Source organism: Pan troglodytes, chromosome 6 (assembly GCF_028858775.2).
Source record: "Pan troglodytes isolate AG18354 chromosome 6, NHGRI_mPanTro3-v2.0_pri, whole genome shotgun sequence".
Taxonomy (NCBI): domain Eukaryota; kingdom Metazoa; phylum Chordata; class Mammalia; order Primates; family Hominidae; genus Pan; species Pan troglodytes.
In genome coordinates, this window is record NC_072404.2 from 40,882,770 (window position 1) to 40,898,682 (window position 15,913).

The 15,913-nt window shown below is 35.4% G+C and overlaps 1 protein-coding gene across 1 annotated transcript in view; it reads right to left on the reverse strand.

Annotated features, from left to right (window-relative positions):
* The window catches only part of LOC452039 (probable C-mannosyltransferase DPY19L2), a 106,246-nt gene that overhangs the window by 27,183 nt on the left and 63,150 nt on the right, over positions 1–15,913 (reverse strand). Inside the window, 3 exon segments of the mRNA XM_054687461.2 lie at positions 10,489–10,535; positions 12,378–12,449; positions 14,216–14,317. Coding sequence (XP_054543436.1) covers positions 10,489–10,535; positions 12,378–12,449; positions 14,216–14,317 — 221 coding nt within the window.

Here is a 15,913-nt window from a genome sequence, read left to right on the forward strand (position 1 = left end):
GATGAGTGCTTAGTTAAGACAGAAAAGGCATTAAATCTGTGGGTGGAAGACGTGAACAGAAATGTGTTCCAATGGTGGCAATCACGTGTGTTACTCTCTGCAGTTTCAAGCATCCACTGGGGGTCTTGGGATGCATCGCCCTGCAGATAAAGGCAACTGCTGTGCAGCATGAACAGTATGGAGACAATACTTATCTTCATGGAGTTTATATTAGAGTAAGACAAGAGGTAGGAGACTGCCTATTTTATTGTTCTCTTGAAAAGACTGGGTATTTTACTTTTATGAAAGGCTTTATAGCCTGCAGGGGCATTCTAATATGGATTTTGGGGGTGAAGAGAGAAATAGGTGTGGAAAGTAAGTTCAGGGGTACAGAGACCCATAGGTTTTTTAAAAGAGAAGTCAGGGGAAGGTCTCTTAAGGTAGTAGTGGAGTCCAAATTATTCTATGTCCCTTGTAGCTCCTACCCTTTGTATGCAGTAATTTTTTTTTTAAATTGAAGACAGGGGAAGGTCTCTTAAGGTAATAGTAGAGACCAAATTATTCTATCTCCCTCGTAGCTCCTTCCCTGTGTATGCAGTTAACGGAGTGGGGTTTCCCCACTTGTCCCGAAATCTTCTAGGCACAACAGATTCCTGTAGTGAGCTGCATGCAAGGAAGAAGCCTGGTAGGTGAGTAATTATTATAATCACCAAGAACCCTGAAAGAAACTAATACTTTATTTAAATCAAGTAGCTAATTAAAAATGTGAATATACAACCAAATCCCAAGACACGAATATCATGAAAAGGAAACATCAAAATAAATAAGCAAAAAACTTGACCTTTCATGAAACAGCTAATGCAAATGAAAACTCCAATTATTGTTTTCACAGAAGTTTAAGAGGATAATGCATCCATATAATTAAAATAAGCTCCAGTGAAAAGGAGTTTTCAGAAATTCTAAGAAAAATATATTTGCCTAATTTAAAGCCTCAAAAGAAAGTTGAAGAGCAAAATGTACACAGCTGAAGCTGACAGTATTAAAGACTCAGTGATGATATTCTCTGAGAACACAGAAAGAAAAGAAATAGATAATATGATAAAAGCAATAACAGAAATTCAAAAGAGAGGCTAAAGTGAAAGAATAAGAGAACAACAACACACACACATCACCCCTCCAAACCTTATGAATTTCCAGAGAGAAAAACTATATAGGAATTTTCATCTGTAATGCTCAATGCTAGAACACAAAGAAGCAATGTCAACAAAATGTTGAATGAAACCCACAAATATCTATTAACCAATCTATCAATCAAATATGAGGGCAAAATAAAGCCATTTTTCAGGTAAGAAAGCACCCAGAAAGCATGCCAATTCTACATGTCAAGGAAAAATAAATCAGTAAAATTTGAAGTCAAGTCCAAAGATTGCTGGTGTCTTTAATGTAAATGTTTAGAGACTTCTTAAAACATAACAGATAAGACAACAATCTAGAAAGTAAATTTCAGCATAACCTGGAAGGAGAGGGTGTCTAGGCAGGGACAAGTAGAAATATTCCAACAGCTCAGTGCTGAAGCAAGCAGGTCTCTAGGTACAGAGCCTGAGTATGAATTCTGCCTCCACTACTCACTAGCTGTGTGCCTTTCAGAAAATTACTTACCTTCTTACTGGTTTCCTCATCTGTAAATAATGGGAATAACTGACTCCCTTCTCACAAGGTGACTGTGAGGATTTATTGAGTTAATACTGGTAAGAAGCTTAAAATACTGTCAGACACACAGGAAATAATAACTGTTAGCTACTATCGTTGGTGGTAACAGGTTTTAGATGCTAATGAATTCTTAATATCAAGATGAATATATTTGCTAATAATTTAAGAGAAACCACCAGGAAATATAGAAACGGGATATAGCTAACAATTCAGCAAGTATCAAGAAAATAATTTTTGAAAAGCATGATGAATAGAAAACATAAAATCAGATGGCAGGGAGAAGTACAAACACAGCAGTTATCACAGTTAATATGAAAATGGGTTAAATTCACCAATTAGAAAACAAGTATTAGAGGAATTTGAATAGAAAAAATCTAACAATGAGAAATATACCTAAACCAAAATGTCACAAAAACGTTAAAAAAAAAAGCATAAATACAGGTAAACCAGGAAAATCTATAAAAAAGAAAGCAGAGGTGGCAATATTAATTTTACACAAATAAAAATTTACAGCAAAAAACCACTAAGTAAAGCAAAGGATATCCTTTATAATAAAAGTACAATCCTATAATAATCATGCAATGAACAACAGCACTATCTATATAAAGCAAACACTATTAAAATTATGAGACAATTTTGAAAAATTCATTTTTAATGTTGCATGTGAAGATAGCATTCTAAGAAAACAGAAAAAGTAGAAAAATAAGAGACCATTTAGAATAGCACTATTAATAACATGATATAACATGTAACTTTGAACTTCCCCTAAATAAGAAATGAACATTTAAAAAATCCTCACAGAGCATTTACTAAAACTGAACATCCATCTCAATAAATAGCAAGTTAATTTTAAAGGCAAAATATACAACAGAAGAAACTAGTTAGACATTTTTTTAAATTATCATTATTATTATTATTATTATTGAGACGGAGCCTCGCACTGTTGCCAGGCTGGAGTGCAGTGGCAATCTTGGCTCACTGCAACCTCCGACTCCTGGGTTCCAGCAATTCTCCTGCCTCAGCCTCCCGAGTAGCTGGGATTACAGGTGCGTGCCACCACGCCCAGCTAATTTGTGTATTTTTAGTGGAGACGGGGTTTCACCATGTTGCCCAGGATGGTCTCGATCTCCTGACCTCGTGATCTGCCCGCCTTGGCCTCCCAAAGTGCTGGGATTATAGGCATGAGCCACCGCACCTGGCCTAAAACTAGTCAGACATTTTAAGACATTCTTCTAAGTGATTTTGGATTAAATGATCAAAACTCAAATCACAGACTACACAGAAATCAACATTAATGGTAATGCTACACACATCATGGGATACAGTGTGCATTTTCTTCAGAGAAAAAGTTATAACTTTAAATGTATTTACTAGGACACAATAATGATTGATAATAAATGATGTGAACTTTAGACACAGAAAAACAACAAAAGTGTACCAAAAGAAAAACTAAGGACATAAACATGTAAGCAGAGATTAATAAAATGGAGAACAACCTTCATAAATATAAGGAATAAAACCAAAAGCTGGTTTTATGAAAAATCCAAAAAAGAATGACCTCGTTATGGACTAATGCAGCTGGTGACTTTCGGTTGAAGCCAATGTTCATTTACCACTTTGAAATTCCTGAGGCCTTTTTTCAGAATTATGCTACATCTACTCTGCCTCTACTCTACAAATGGAACAACAAAGCCTGGATGACAGCACATCTGTCACAGTATGATTTACTGAATATTTTAAACCCACTCTTGAGACCTACTTCCCAGAAAAAAAGATTCCTTTCAAAATATTATTGCTCATTGACAATGCAGCTGGTCACCCAAGAGCTCTGATAGAGATGGACAAGGAGATTAAGGTTGCAGGAAAGCAGGCTGGATCAAGGAGTCATTTCAACTTTCAAGTCTTGTTATTTAAGAAATATATGTCATAAGGCTATAGCTGTCATAGATAGTGATTCCTCTGATGGATTTGGGTAAATTGAAAATCTTCTGGAAATGATTCACCATTCTAGATGCCATTAAGGATATTTGTGATTCATGGATGGAGGTCAAAATACTGACATCAATAAGAGATGGGAAGCAGTTGATTCCAACTTATTTTCTACTTTATCTGTCATTTTCTTAGAATGTTTTATTCTCATATAATATTAAAAATGATTCCAACCCTCATGGGTGACTCTGAGGGGTCCAAGACTTCAGCAGAGGAAGTCACTGCAGATGTGGTGGAAACAGCAAGAGAACTTGAATTAGAAGTAGAGCCTGAAGACGTGACTGAATTGCTGCAATCTCATGATAAAACTTTAATGGATGAGGAGTTGCTTCTTATGGATAAGCAAAGAGAGTGGTTTCTTGAGATAGAATCTACTCCTGGTGAACATGCTGTGAACACTGTTGAAATGAAAACAAAGGATTCAGAAGATGACATAGATTTGGTTGATAAAGCATGGCAGGGTTTGAGAGGACTGACTCCAATTTTGAAAGTAGTTCTACTGTTGGTAAAATGCTATCAAACAGCATTGTATGCTACAGAGCAATTTTTCACGAAAGGAAGAGTCAATCAATGTGGCAAACTTCATTGTCTTATTTTAAGAAATTGCTACGGCCACCTGGTCAGTCAGAAGCTATCACCATTGAAGCAAGACCTTCTACCAGCAGAAAGATTACAACTCTAATGTACATGTCAGGATAGACATTATCCAAAAAAAAAAGGTAGTAAGTGTTGGCAAGAATGTAGAGAAATTGAAATCCCTGCACAGGTGGAATTTCAAATGGTGCACCTGCTATGGAATACAGGATGGAGGTTCACCAAAAAAATCTTTAAAAAATTAAAAGTAGAACTACCATAAAATCCAGTAATCCCACTTCTACGTATTTATCCAAAACAGTTGAAATCAAAATCTCAACAAGATAATAGCACTCTCATGTTCACTGCAGTGCTATTCATAGTAGTCAAGATGTGGAAACTGACTAAATGTCCATCAACAGATGAATAATGAAAATGTGGCATACATAAACAATGGAATATTGTTCAGTCTAAAAAAAAAAGTAGGAAATTCTTCAATGTGAGACAGCATAGATGAACCTGAAGGGCATTATGCTAACCGAAGTAAGCCAACCCCACAAGATATATAATGCAAAATTCCACTTACATGAGGTATCTAAAATAGTCAAAGTCATTTTGACTATAAAAGTCAAATGACTATAAAAGAGTGAAAGAGTGGAATGGTGTCACCAGGGGCTGAGACGAGGGGAAATGGAGAGTTACTAGTCAACAGGCTTAAAGTTTCAGTTAAGCCAGATGAATAAGTTCGAGAGATCGACTATAGAATGTTATACATATAGTCCACAATACTGTATTATACAATTAAAAAATCGTTAAGAGGGTAGATCACATGTTAAGCATTCTTACCAAATTTTAAAAACAAGTGTAGTTATTAATAAGGAGAAAAAATATATAATAATCCCCAAAATATTTTTAAAGCCATTTTTAAAAAATTTAACATTCATTTTTTACTGCTTTATTGAGTTACAATTCACACATTATACACTTTCAACATCTATCTTTAATTTAATTTTTAAAATTATCCTGGTTTATATAAACCAAAAGGAAACTTTTTTTTTTTTTTTTTGAGACAGAGTCTCACTCTGTCACCCAGGCTGGAGTGCAGTGGCGTGATCTCGGCTCACTAAAAACCTCCGCCTGCCGGGTTCACGCCATTCTCCTGCCTCAGCCTCCCGAGTAGCTGGGACTACAGGCGCCCACCACGACGCCCAGCTAATTTTTTGTATTTTTAGTAGAGACGGGGTTTCACCATGTTAGCCAGGATGGCCTCAATCTCCTGACCTCGTGATCCGCCCACCTTGGCCTCCCAAAATGCTGGTATTACAGGTGTGAGCCACCACGCCTGGCCAAGGAAACTTTCTTAATGAAATAAAGGCTATTATATACTAACAGCAAATGAAACAGTGAGACACTAAAGGCATTCTTCACTTTAGAGTCAGAAACAAAATAAGGGCAAGCCCATCATCACTGCAATTCAAAGTTGTTCTGGAAGTTCTAGCTAATACACAAGACAAGAAAGTAAAGAAGTATAAATATTAGAAAGTTATTACTATTTGTAGATTATATGATAACCTGCCTAGAAAATCCAGAGCATCAATGGAAAAACTATTAGAACCAGAAAGAAAGTTTGGTAACGTGGCTAGATAAAAACGTGTTGCAAAAAAAAAAAAAAAAAAAAAAGGTAAAGCAGCTTTCCTATAAACTAAAAGATCAGCATAAGAGACAATCTAAAACAGACTCAAGTACAATGAGAATTGATAAGTGATAAAAGCTGACATTTGGAAAAAAGATTTATGCAATACTGTGATGGGACAATACCTCATTAGAGGGGGAAAGGTAGACTCCTCTATGTCACTATACCACAAAATTAATGCAAGAGTAATAAATAACCTACATGTGAATAGAAACTTATGAAACAAAATATGAAAAAAATATTTTCATGTTTTTGGTTTAGGGAAGTGTTTCTAAGCAACATATGAACCCAGAAAAAATATATAACTGTGATTGTACAGAAATTTTGAAGTTCTACAAAGCAGAGACCATAAATGAACTATAAGTTGACATCTTGGAAGAAACTATGTAATACACATAAGAGACAAAATGTTACATCTATGGAAAAAGCAAAAACATAACACATGGCCGGGCACAGTGGCTCATGCCTGCAATCCCAGCATTTTGGGAGGCCCAGGTGGCTGGATCACTTGAGGTCAGGAGTTTGAGACCAGCCTGGCCAACATGGCAAAACCCTGTCTCTACTAAAAATACAAAAATTAGCTGAGTGTGATGACTGGTGACTGTTATCCCAGCTACTCCAGAGGCTAGGGCAGGAGAATTGCTTGAACCCCAGAGGCAGAGGTTGCAGTGAGCCGAGATTGTGCCACTGCATACACAGCAGCGAGACAAAAAAAAAAAAACAACAAAACAACAACAATTAAAAAAACCCACAAAACAACTTTTAAAGGTCAAAAAGAAACATAGTAAACAAACACATGAAAAGCTGCAAAACTCCACTGACAAAGAATTTACACAATAAAATGAATTGTTTTTACCTATCAGAAAAAATTAAAAGCTTGATAACGATGTTGGTGGAGTTGCAGAGAAATGGACACTCTCATCATTATAATTTCTCAGTTTTAACAAATTCTAAAATATGCAGGCCTCATAATCAGCAGTCCAAATTCAAATATTTTATACTATAGAAATACTTAGAATAAGTGTACCAAGATACACGAACCAGAATGTTCAATCCTCAAGACATTGGTTTTTTTAATGACAAAAGTTATATATAATCTAAACTTTCATTGATATGGGAAAGGCAGTCACGCATGATGGTCAACAATAAAATCCTAAGACCATTATAAAATATAATGAAGATCAAGGAAGAGGCCCAAGACACACTATTAAATACAAGTAACAAGTTGCAGAATAAGAAGAATACAATTCTATTTTTTAAAAATATTGTGTTTCTATATGTGTTTCCTAAAATAAAACATACAAAGCTACTTACAATCAGCACCCAGGGGAGCAGATCTAAGAGAGGGGAGTATTCCCTCTCTTTCTGATACACTGGTTTTTCAGAATGTATTACTACTAGCCCCTGCTATTATTATTTTTGAGATTTAACCCGGAACCCTCTGCCCATACACAACAGGCCTGTCACTTTCAAATATGTAATCAATACATAGACTTCCATATTCTGAGTAATTATCTTCCATCCACTGACCCCTCCGAGTCTGTCACTTCCACATTACACCCTCTGCAATATATGAAGACAGTTGCCACATACCCTTCAATCTTCTATTATCCAATTAAATATCCCAAGTCCCTTCATGCACTCCTTATGGGAACAGTGTCCAGGGTTCTTCATTCATTCTTTTTTAGAATGCCAAGACACATTTCCCTGGGCTCCATCTGTCCGGAACAATATAGAATGGGTCTATTATCCCCTTTATTTTGGAAACAATTTCAACAGATGCACCTAAGAGCTTAATTAGCTCTTCTGACAACCATACACAGCTGTTTATTAAAATTACAAGCATGGAGTATGGAGTTCATAGAAATTCTACTGTCTTCACAATTTTTCTATAAATCTAAAACTATTCTATAAAGTAGAAGTCACAAAATAAAATCAGATATTCTATTTACAAATATAAAATGTAACTTGAAAATTACTATTAGGTACTATGCTCACTACCTGGGTACAATATACACATGTAACAAGCCTGTACATGTGCCCCCTGCATCTAAAATAAAAGTTGAACACTAAAAAACATGTCATTTGAGATCATATTTCCCTCAGAAGGAAATTTTCTTCACAATTTACTTCTTGAGTCTTGTAGCAATTTACTTATGTGTGACTGATATGATACATTTTGCTGGCATCTGCTTATGCTAGTGACATTACTAAAAGCATCCAAAAATGTTATACAATAAATAGTTTTAACAATAAGTTTAGAAGAAAATTCATAAATATTCAGGAACACAAATAATTATACCCCCTCTGAAAGTTAAAAAAGAAAGAAAAAGAAAAGCCTGACCAACATGGTGAAACCCCCTCACTACAAAAAAATACAAAAATTACCTGGTCATGGTGATGCACACCTGTAGTCCCAGCTGCTTGGCAGAGCTGAGATGAGATGATTGCGTGAGCCCAGGATGTCCAGGCTGCAGTGAGCAGAGATCATGCGACTGCACTCCAGCCTGGGTGACAGAGCAAGACTCTGTGAAAAAAGAGAAGAGAAGAGAAGAGAAAAGAAAAAAAGAGAAGAGAAGAGGAAAGACAAGACAAGACAGAGAGAGAGAGAAGGAAGGAAGGCAGGAAGGAAGGAAGGGAGGAAGGGAGGGAGGGAGGAATTCCAAAAATTGCCAAGGTAATTTATAGATTCAATGCCATCCCCATCAAGCTACCAATGACTTTCTTCACAGAATTGGAAAAAACTACTTTAAAGTTCATATGGAACCAAAAAAGAGCCTACATCACCAAGTCAATCCTAAGCCAAAAGAACAAAGCTGGAGGCATCACACTACCTGCCTTCAAACTATACTACAAGGCTACAGTAACCAAAACAGCATGGTACTGGTACCAAAACAGAGATATAGATCAATGGAACAGAACAGAGCCCTCAGAAATAACGCCGCATATCTACAACTATCTGATCTTTGACAAACCTGAGAAAAACAAGCAATGGGGAAAGGATTCCCTATTTAATAAATGGTGCTGGGAAAACTGGCTAGCCATATGTAGAAAGCTGAAACTGGATCCCTTCCTTACACCTTATACAAAAATCAATTCAAGATGGATTAAAGACTTAAACGTTAGACCTAAAACCATAAAAACCCTAGAAGAAAACCTAGGCATTACCATTCAGGACATAGGCATGGGCAAGGACTTCATGTCTAAAACACCAAAAGCAATGGCAACAAAAGCCAAAATTGACAAATGGGATCTAATTAAACTAAAGAGCTTCTGCACAGCAAAAGAAACTACCATCAGAGTGAACAGGCAACCTACAGAATGGGAGAAAATTTTTGCAACCTACTCATCTGACAAAGGGCTAATATCCAGAATCTACAATGAACTCAAACAAATTTACAAGAAAAAAACAAACAACCCCATCAAAAAGTGGGCAAAGGACATGAACAGACACTTCTCAAAAGAAGACATTTATGCAGCCAAAAAACACATGAAAAAATGCTCACCATCACTGGCCATCAGAGAAATGCAAATGAAAACCACAATGAGATACCATCTCACACCAGTTAGAATGGCAATCATTAAAGTCAGGAAACAACAGGTGCTGGAGTGGATGTGGAGAAATAGGAACACTTTTACACTGTTGGTGGGACTGTAAACTAGTTCAACCCTTGTGGAAGTCAGTGTGGCGATTCCTCAGGGATCTAGAACTAGAAATACCATTTGATCCAGCCATCCCATTACTGGGTATATACTCAAAGGACTATAAATCATGCTGCTATAAAGACACATGCACACGTATGTTTATTGTGGCACTATTCACAATAGCAAAGACTTGGAACCAACCCAAATGTCCAACAATGATAGACTGGATTAAGAAAATGTGGCACATATACACCACAGAATACTATGCAGCCATAAAAAATGATGAGTTCATGTCCTTTGTAGGGACATGGATGAAATTGGAAATCATCATTCTCAGTAAACTATCGCAAGAACAAAAAACCAAACACCGCATATTCTCACTCATAGGTGAGAATTGAACAATGAGAACACATGGACACAGGAAGGGGAACATCACACACTGGGGACTGTTGTGGGGCAGGGGGATGGGGGAGGGATAGCTTTAGGAGATATACCTAATGCTAAATGACAAATTAATGGGTGCAGCACACCAGCATGGCACATGTATACATATGTAACTAACCTGCACATTGTGCACATGTACCCTAAAACTTAAAGTATAATATTAAAAAAATAAATAAATCTTTAGCTTACTGATTTTAAATTCTAATATATATTATAATTTATCAATTTAAACTTTGAGTTAGTTCACAAATATAAATATCTCCAAAACAAGTCCAAATACATATAAGAAATCTGTAAGAATAATATTTTTAAGGAAACATTTAAGTTTGGTTCATATCTCCTTTCTTAATCATAATGCTAAAGTTTAATGCATATTCATTTGAAAAATTAATGTTACAGTATGTTATTTAATAATGGAATACTGTATGTTTTAAAAAGAATGATGATATAATTACCTTAGATAAATGTTTGTAGCTAAAACACACGAAATATCACGAACAGTCTGTGAATAGAATCAAATCAATGAAACTTTTGTAAGGAATACTGCAATATTTAAAATGCTCTGATTCATTTATATAAACACTCCGCCAAGGAAAGAAGTATTTTTTAATGTTTAAGGGAGTCCTCAGGAACAGGACAGTCATACTATAGATGCCTTCCTTTTCTCCTTCCGAGAAGTGACTTCACATCTCTGAAAACTAAATGACCATCAGAAGTATCCTTGGGGTGAAAAATAAGCCGCAATAGGACCAATAAAGACTGAGGGGTTTATAAGAAAGCAGAAAGGAAGGAGTGAAACTTGGCTGGCTGCAGGGATGAGAGAGAGAGAGAAAGTGTGTGTGTGTGTGTGTGTATGTGTGTGTGTGTGTATGAAACTTGGCCGGCTACAGGGATTTGTGTGTGTGTGTGTGTGTGTATGTGTGTATGCGTGTATGAAACTTGGCTAGCTGTAGGGATGTTTGTGTGTGTGTGCGTGCGTGCGTGTGTGTGTGTATGAAACTTGACTGGCTGCAGGGACGTGTGTGTGGGTGTATGTGTGTGTGTGTGTGTATGCACATGCCCCTGCTAGTGCACATGCATAATTCAGGTTGTGGTGTGTCTGGAAACTAGTAATGTATTTATAAGTCTTGGATCTTAATTTTTTAAAATATAGCAGTTGCGGATCTAGCTATCAGTTTCTCTCACATTGCTGACTCTCCGCTGAATAGTTAATTCATGCATTGGTCCCTCTAAGTGGAGCCTTAGAAGAATAACTCGACATTTTGCCTTGATGGAAAAGAAACAGGGCAGTAGAGAAAATCTTCATTCTAAGCCAGCATAGGCCAAAATGATGCAGGGCGGTAAACCTGCTCACATTTTACTCATTCCTCCTTGTTTCCTTTATCCTGACTCTTTCCACGTGGTCTGCAGGGAACTGGATCAAGGGTGAAACAACAGAGATGTTGAGGGAGATGCCTTTCTCACTCTTAAATTACTCACATTCTGTGTAAACAAAGGAGTGAGAAGTGTGGCAACTAAAACTACATAGAGAAGATATGCAATTTGACTGTAAATACAGAAAACTCCTTTCAACAAGAACACAACTGGTATGGTGGTAGGGAAATTGCGTTATTGTTATCTGCTTAAAAGTATACAATAAATACATACTGGCTTAAGACTTGATAGCTTGTAAATAACATAAATAAAGATGGCTCAAGACTGTTTAAAAAAATACCCACTGTCTTTAACCATGCTTTTAGATAAAACTCCACCCAGACCAAGAAAACCTACCAGTGGTATTTTAAAGATTATTTTTTTCACTGAGATGTTCTTTTCTTCTGTCATGAAAACAGTGAACATGTAGAAAAGTATTTTTTAATTAGCTACACAAATTTCTTCTACGGAGGCCCACTGAAAACAGATCAAGACTTCACTGTGCTTTATATTTGAAAGATATTAACATTGTTGTCCCTGGACTTTTCTATCATAGCACCTATAAAAATTTTAATTCTTTAGACATTTGTGTGATTATTTGCTTCATGTTTGCACCCCCACCCCCAATAATCCAGGATTGTAAGTTCCAAGACAGGAGCGGCCACGTTTTATTTGTCCGGGTGTATCTACAATGTTAACGTAGTCCTTGATACACAGTTGGTGACTGGTATATATCTTTTGAAAGAAAAAATAAGAATACCTTTTATCATGGCTTTTTATAAAAAGATCGATGATGAAAGATCTAAACAAAAAGCAAACTTTTAGAGACAGAGAGAGTTCATCCTAAAAATAACATGGAATTCTGAGCAATTTGCATTATTATAGTCCTTATATTGATGCCAAAAACAAATAATAATTTGTTTAAAAATACCTTTTTAAAGCTAAAACATGTAATCACCATAACGACTGGAAGCAATAATGTCTTTGTGTATCTCAGTGGAGTCTGAAATATACCAAATTATTCAAAATAGTTACTTACAATTTTTACATTAAATTAGTAAACATCTATGTCAAACTAAGTGCCATGATAACATTCCTTAAAAGTAAAAGGTTAAATTTCTTTGTCATCAGCAGAATATATATTGTCTTCCATGCCTTAATAAAATAATTAAAATTATAAAAATAGTTATAAAAAGTATTCCAAAAATTTAATGAAAAATTTATTATTTTAATAAAACTAGAATTGCTATATCTATTTTTTCTTTTCTTTTTTTATTTACATAATACCAAGTTTTAAAATGTGTGTTTACCGATCCCTGGGTCCTACATTGTAACTTTCTGTACTACACAGCTCCATTATTTTCATTAGTGACACTAGAGCTAACAAGAAAGAAAGCTAACCAAAGTTAATGACTAAAACTATGAATAAGTACAGAAATAACATTGGCTAACTAATTCTGATGACCTGTTATTGTGATGATAAGGAGTAATTTACCAGGTAACTAAATTATACATTTCTTAAAAGCAAGAAACCAGTTCATTTTCCTCTTTGTCGTGCTATAGCAAACTGCCTCATGGATAACTAGTGGTCAATAATAGTTTTTGAATGAATAGGATGACTGGTTGGATGGATAAGAGAAGAACGTAAAATTTTATTATTTACCACTAATTCAGAATTCATAATGATTACACAAGGAATAATCAATCCAGTAGCAACTTTATTATGTTCTACGAAGAAAATTAAGCTACAAACAGAAGAAACAGCCCTGGATTGAGAGTTCTAGAATCCATTAGAATCCATGTCCTGATCTTGTCTTGTGTGGGCCTTAGGCAAATCTTTTAAGCTTTTCTTTATCTGCAAATGAAAGAACTATACGGTATGGTCTCTAAGAGCCCTTCCTGATCTTGTGTTCCATGATTCTACAAAGAGGCCAATTTTTTTTTCTTTTTTTTTGATACAGAGTCTCACTCTGTCACCCAGGCTGGAGTGCATTGGTGCAATCTCAGCTCACTGCAATCTCCGCTTCCAGGGTTCAAGCAATTCTCCTGTCTCAGCCTCCTACTCAGGCTGGGACTACAGGCATGCACCAACATGCCTGGTTAATTTTTGTATTTTTAGTAGAGATGGAGTTACCACCATGTTGGTCAGGCTGGTCTCAAACTCCTGACCTCAAGTGATCTACCCGCCTCAGCATCCCTAAGTGCTGGGATTACAGGGATGAACCACCACGCCCAGCCTATATTTTAAAGCTTTATAACATTAACTTTTAAAAAAGAATAATACCTTGCATTTGTATAATTTAAAATGAATTTTTATATGTTCATTAAAACTCATCAGTAGCATACCTTTCTTGATAACATCTTGTTAAAAATTTTATAATATTTGGGGTGTTAACTGTAATAAAACTGAATTTCTTAAAAAAAAACAAGAATTTAGACTTTTTCCTGAATGGTCCCATATTTCCAAGTGGCCTAGATTATTAAAAGTAATTGATTTGTAATAATAGTAATTATTATGGGTCATATAGTATGTTAAACACTCTTCTCCGATTATCTCATTTAACCATCATCAATAACTCTATAAGATAGAGGCTATCTTTTTTTTTTAACAGACAAAAAAACAAGTGAGGAAGGTAGATTAGCAAAAGTTACAGTAAAAAAAATAAAATAAGTTGACTGTTTCTGTGCAAAAATTTTGAGTTTCAGATTTTAAAAAAACCTAGAGCAAAAACTCATATTAGTAAAGAAGGAAAAAAGAAACATTCATACTGCTTTTTCCATGAAGTCAAATTCGGGAGCACAGGTGTACATTAAAGTATCAAAATCTGTATACCTTAAGATTCTGGCTGCTATAAGATCACTCAGGCGAATCTGGGAGAAAATAAAGTAAAATGAATTAAAATTACACAAATGATTATAGCCTATAGCCAGTAATACTTTATTGATATAAGAATAACAAAGTTTATAGAGCAGATAAATCCAATGTATTTAGACATCCCTCTAAGAAAACAAAAAACTACAGTGAACCAAATATACCATGTGCTGACTTCTCAAGATAACTGAAAATAAAGAGAAATATCATGAAAAATGAAAAGTAGAAAGAAGTCAGAAAAAATAAAGAGAAGATGATAAAGAGTGAGCTAAAATCAATATCTGCTGAGAAGAAACCACCATGTAGTTAATTACATTTTATAATAAGACAATTTATCATGAAAAACTATTTTACTTAATCTCTTTCAACATACATTGTAGGTCATAAGCTTTCTGTGCACTGTCATTTTCACAAAGCCTCGCAGACTGATTACAATATTTGGTACTTCTTGATGTTTTACAGACATATATTCAAACCATTGAATATGAGACCTGATCCTCATAAGAATTACAACAATTATACATACCACTTTTATCTTTGACTTAGCTATTTGATCTCCAAGGCTAAAAGTAGATACCAACAACCAAACCCAATGCAGAACTTCTATTTTTCTACTGATTATTTACAACCTGCTCTTGGTGAGACAATTATTTTTCCACAGCATCCTCAGAAGGCCAGAAAAAGGAAAATATTTGGCAAGTAAACTCTTAATTCAAATTATTTTATAGTGACAGAAATTATTTTATAACAAATTTGATGATTATGAGTGGTTTTCATTCAATTATTTTTCCTAATCTACCAGTACTCAAGGATAATTTAGAGTTGCACTTTATTTTTCTAATTTAGAATAGGCCTGGTGACTAACAGTAATTTAACCAAACCACTATAATTTCAAGTATTCCTCCTAACTGTCACATAAAGGAAGTCACTCAGGACTACCAAGGAAGTGTGTTTGCATTTTTTTTTTTTAAATTTGTAGGGCAGGCATGGTGGTTCACACCTGTAATCACCAGCACTTTGGGAGGCCAAGGCAGGCGGATCACTTGAGGTCAGGAGTTTGAGACCAGGCTGGCCAACATGCTGGAACCCCATCTCTACTAATAATACAAAAATTAGCCGGGTGTGGTAGCACGTGCCTATAATCCCAGCTACTCAGGAAGCTGAGGCACAAGAATCGCTTGAACCCAGGAGGTGGAGGTTGCAGTGACCCGAGATTGGCCACTGCACTCCAGCCTGGGTGGCAGCGTGAGACTGTGTTTCAAAAAAAAAAAAAAAAGATTTAGATTTGTAAAGAGCTGGGGGTCAATGTGAAGTAAGGCAAGAAACATAATCATGAACAAACTTAACAGACAAATAAATAACTTAGAAGGTCTAAATAAAGTTTATCATAAGACATATATAATAAAGTTAAAAACAATAAAAAGGAAAGGAGAATGGGGAAATGTGTCAGACATGCCAGAGAACAGCAGCAACAAATAAACTAATAAACCACCATGCAAAACTAGCAATAAATGGCAAATGTTTACATTTAGAAATTTTATTTAATATAAACATGTTGCATGTTATATTGCATAGAGATAGCATTTGACCTTTTA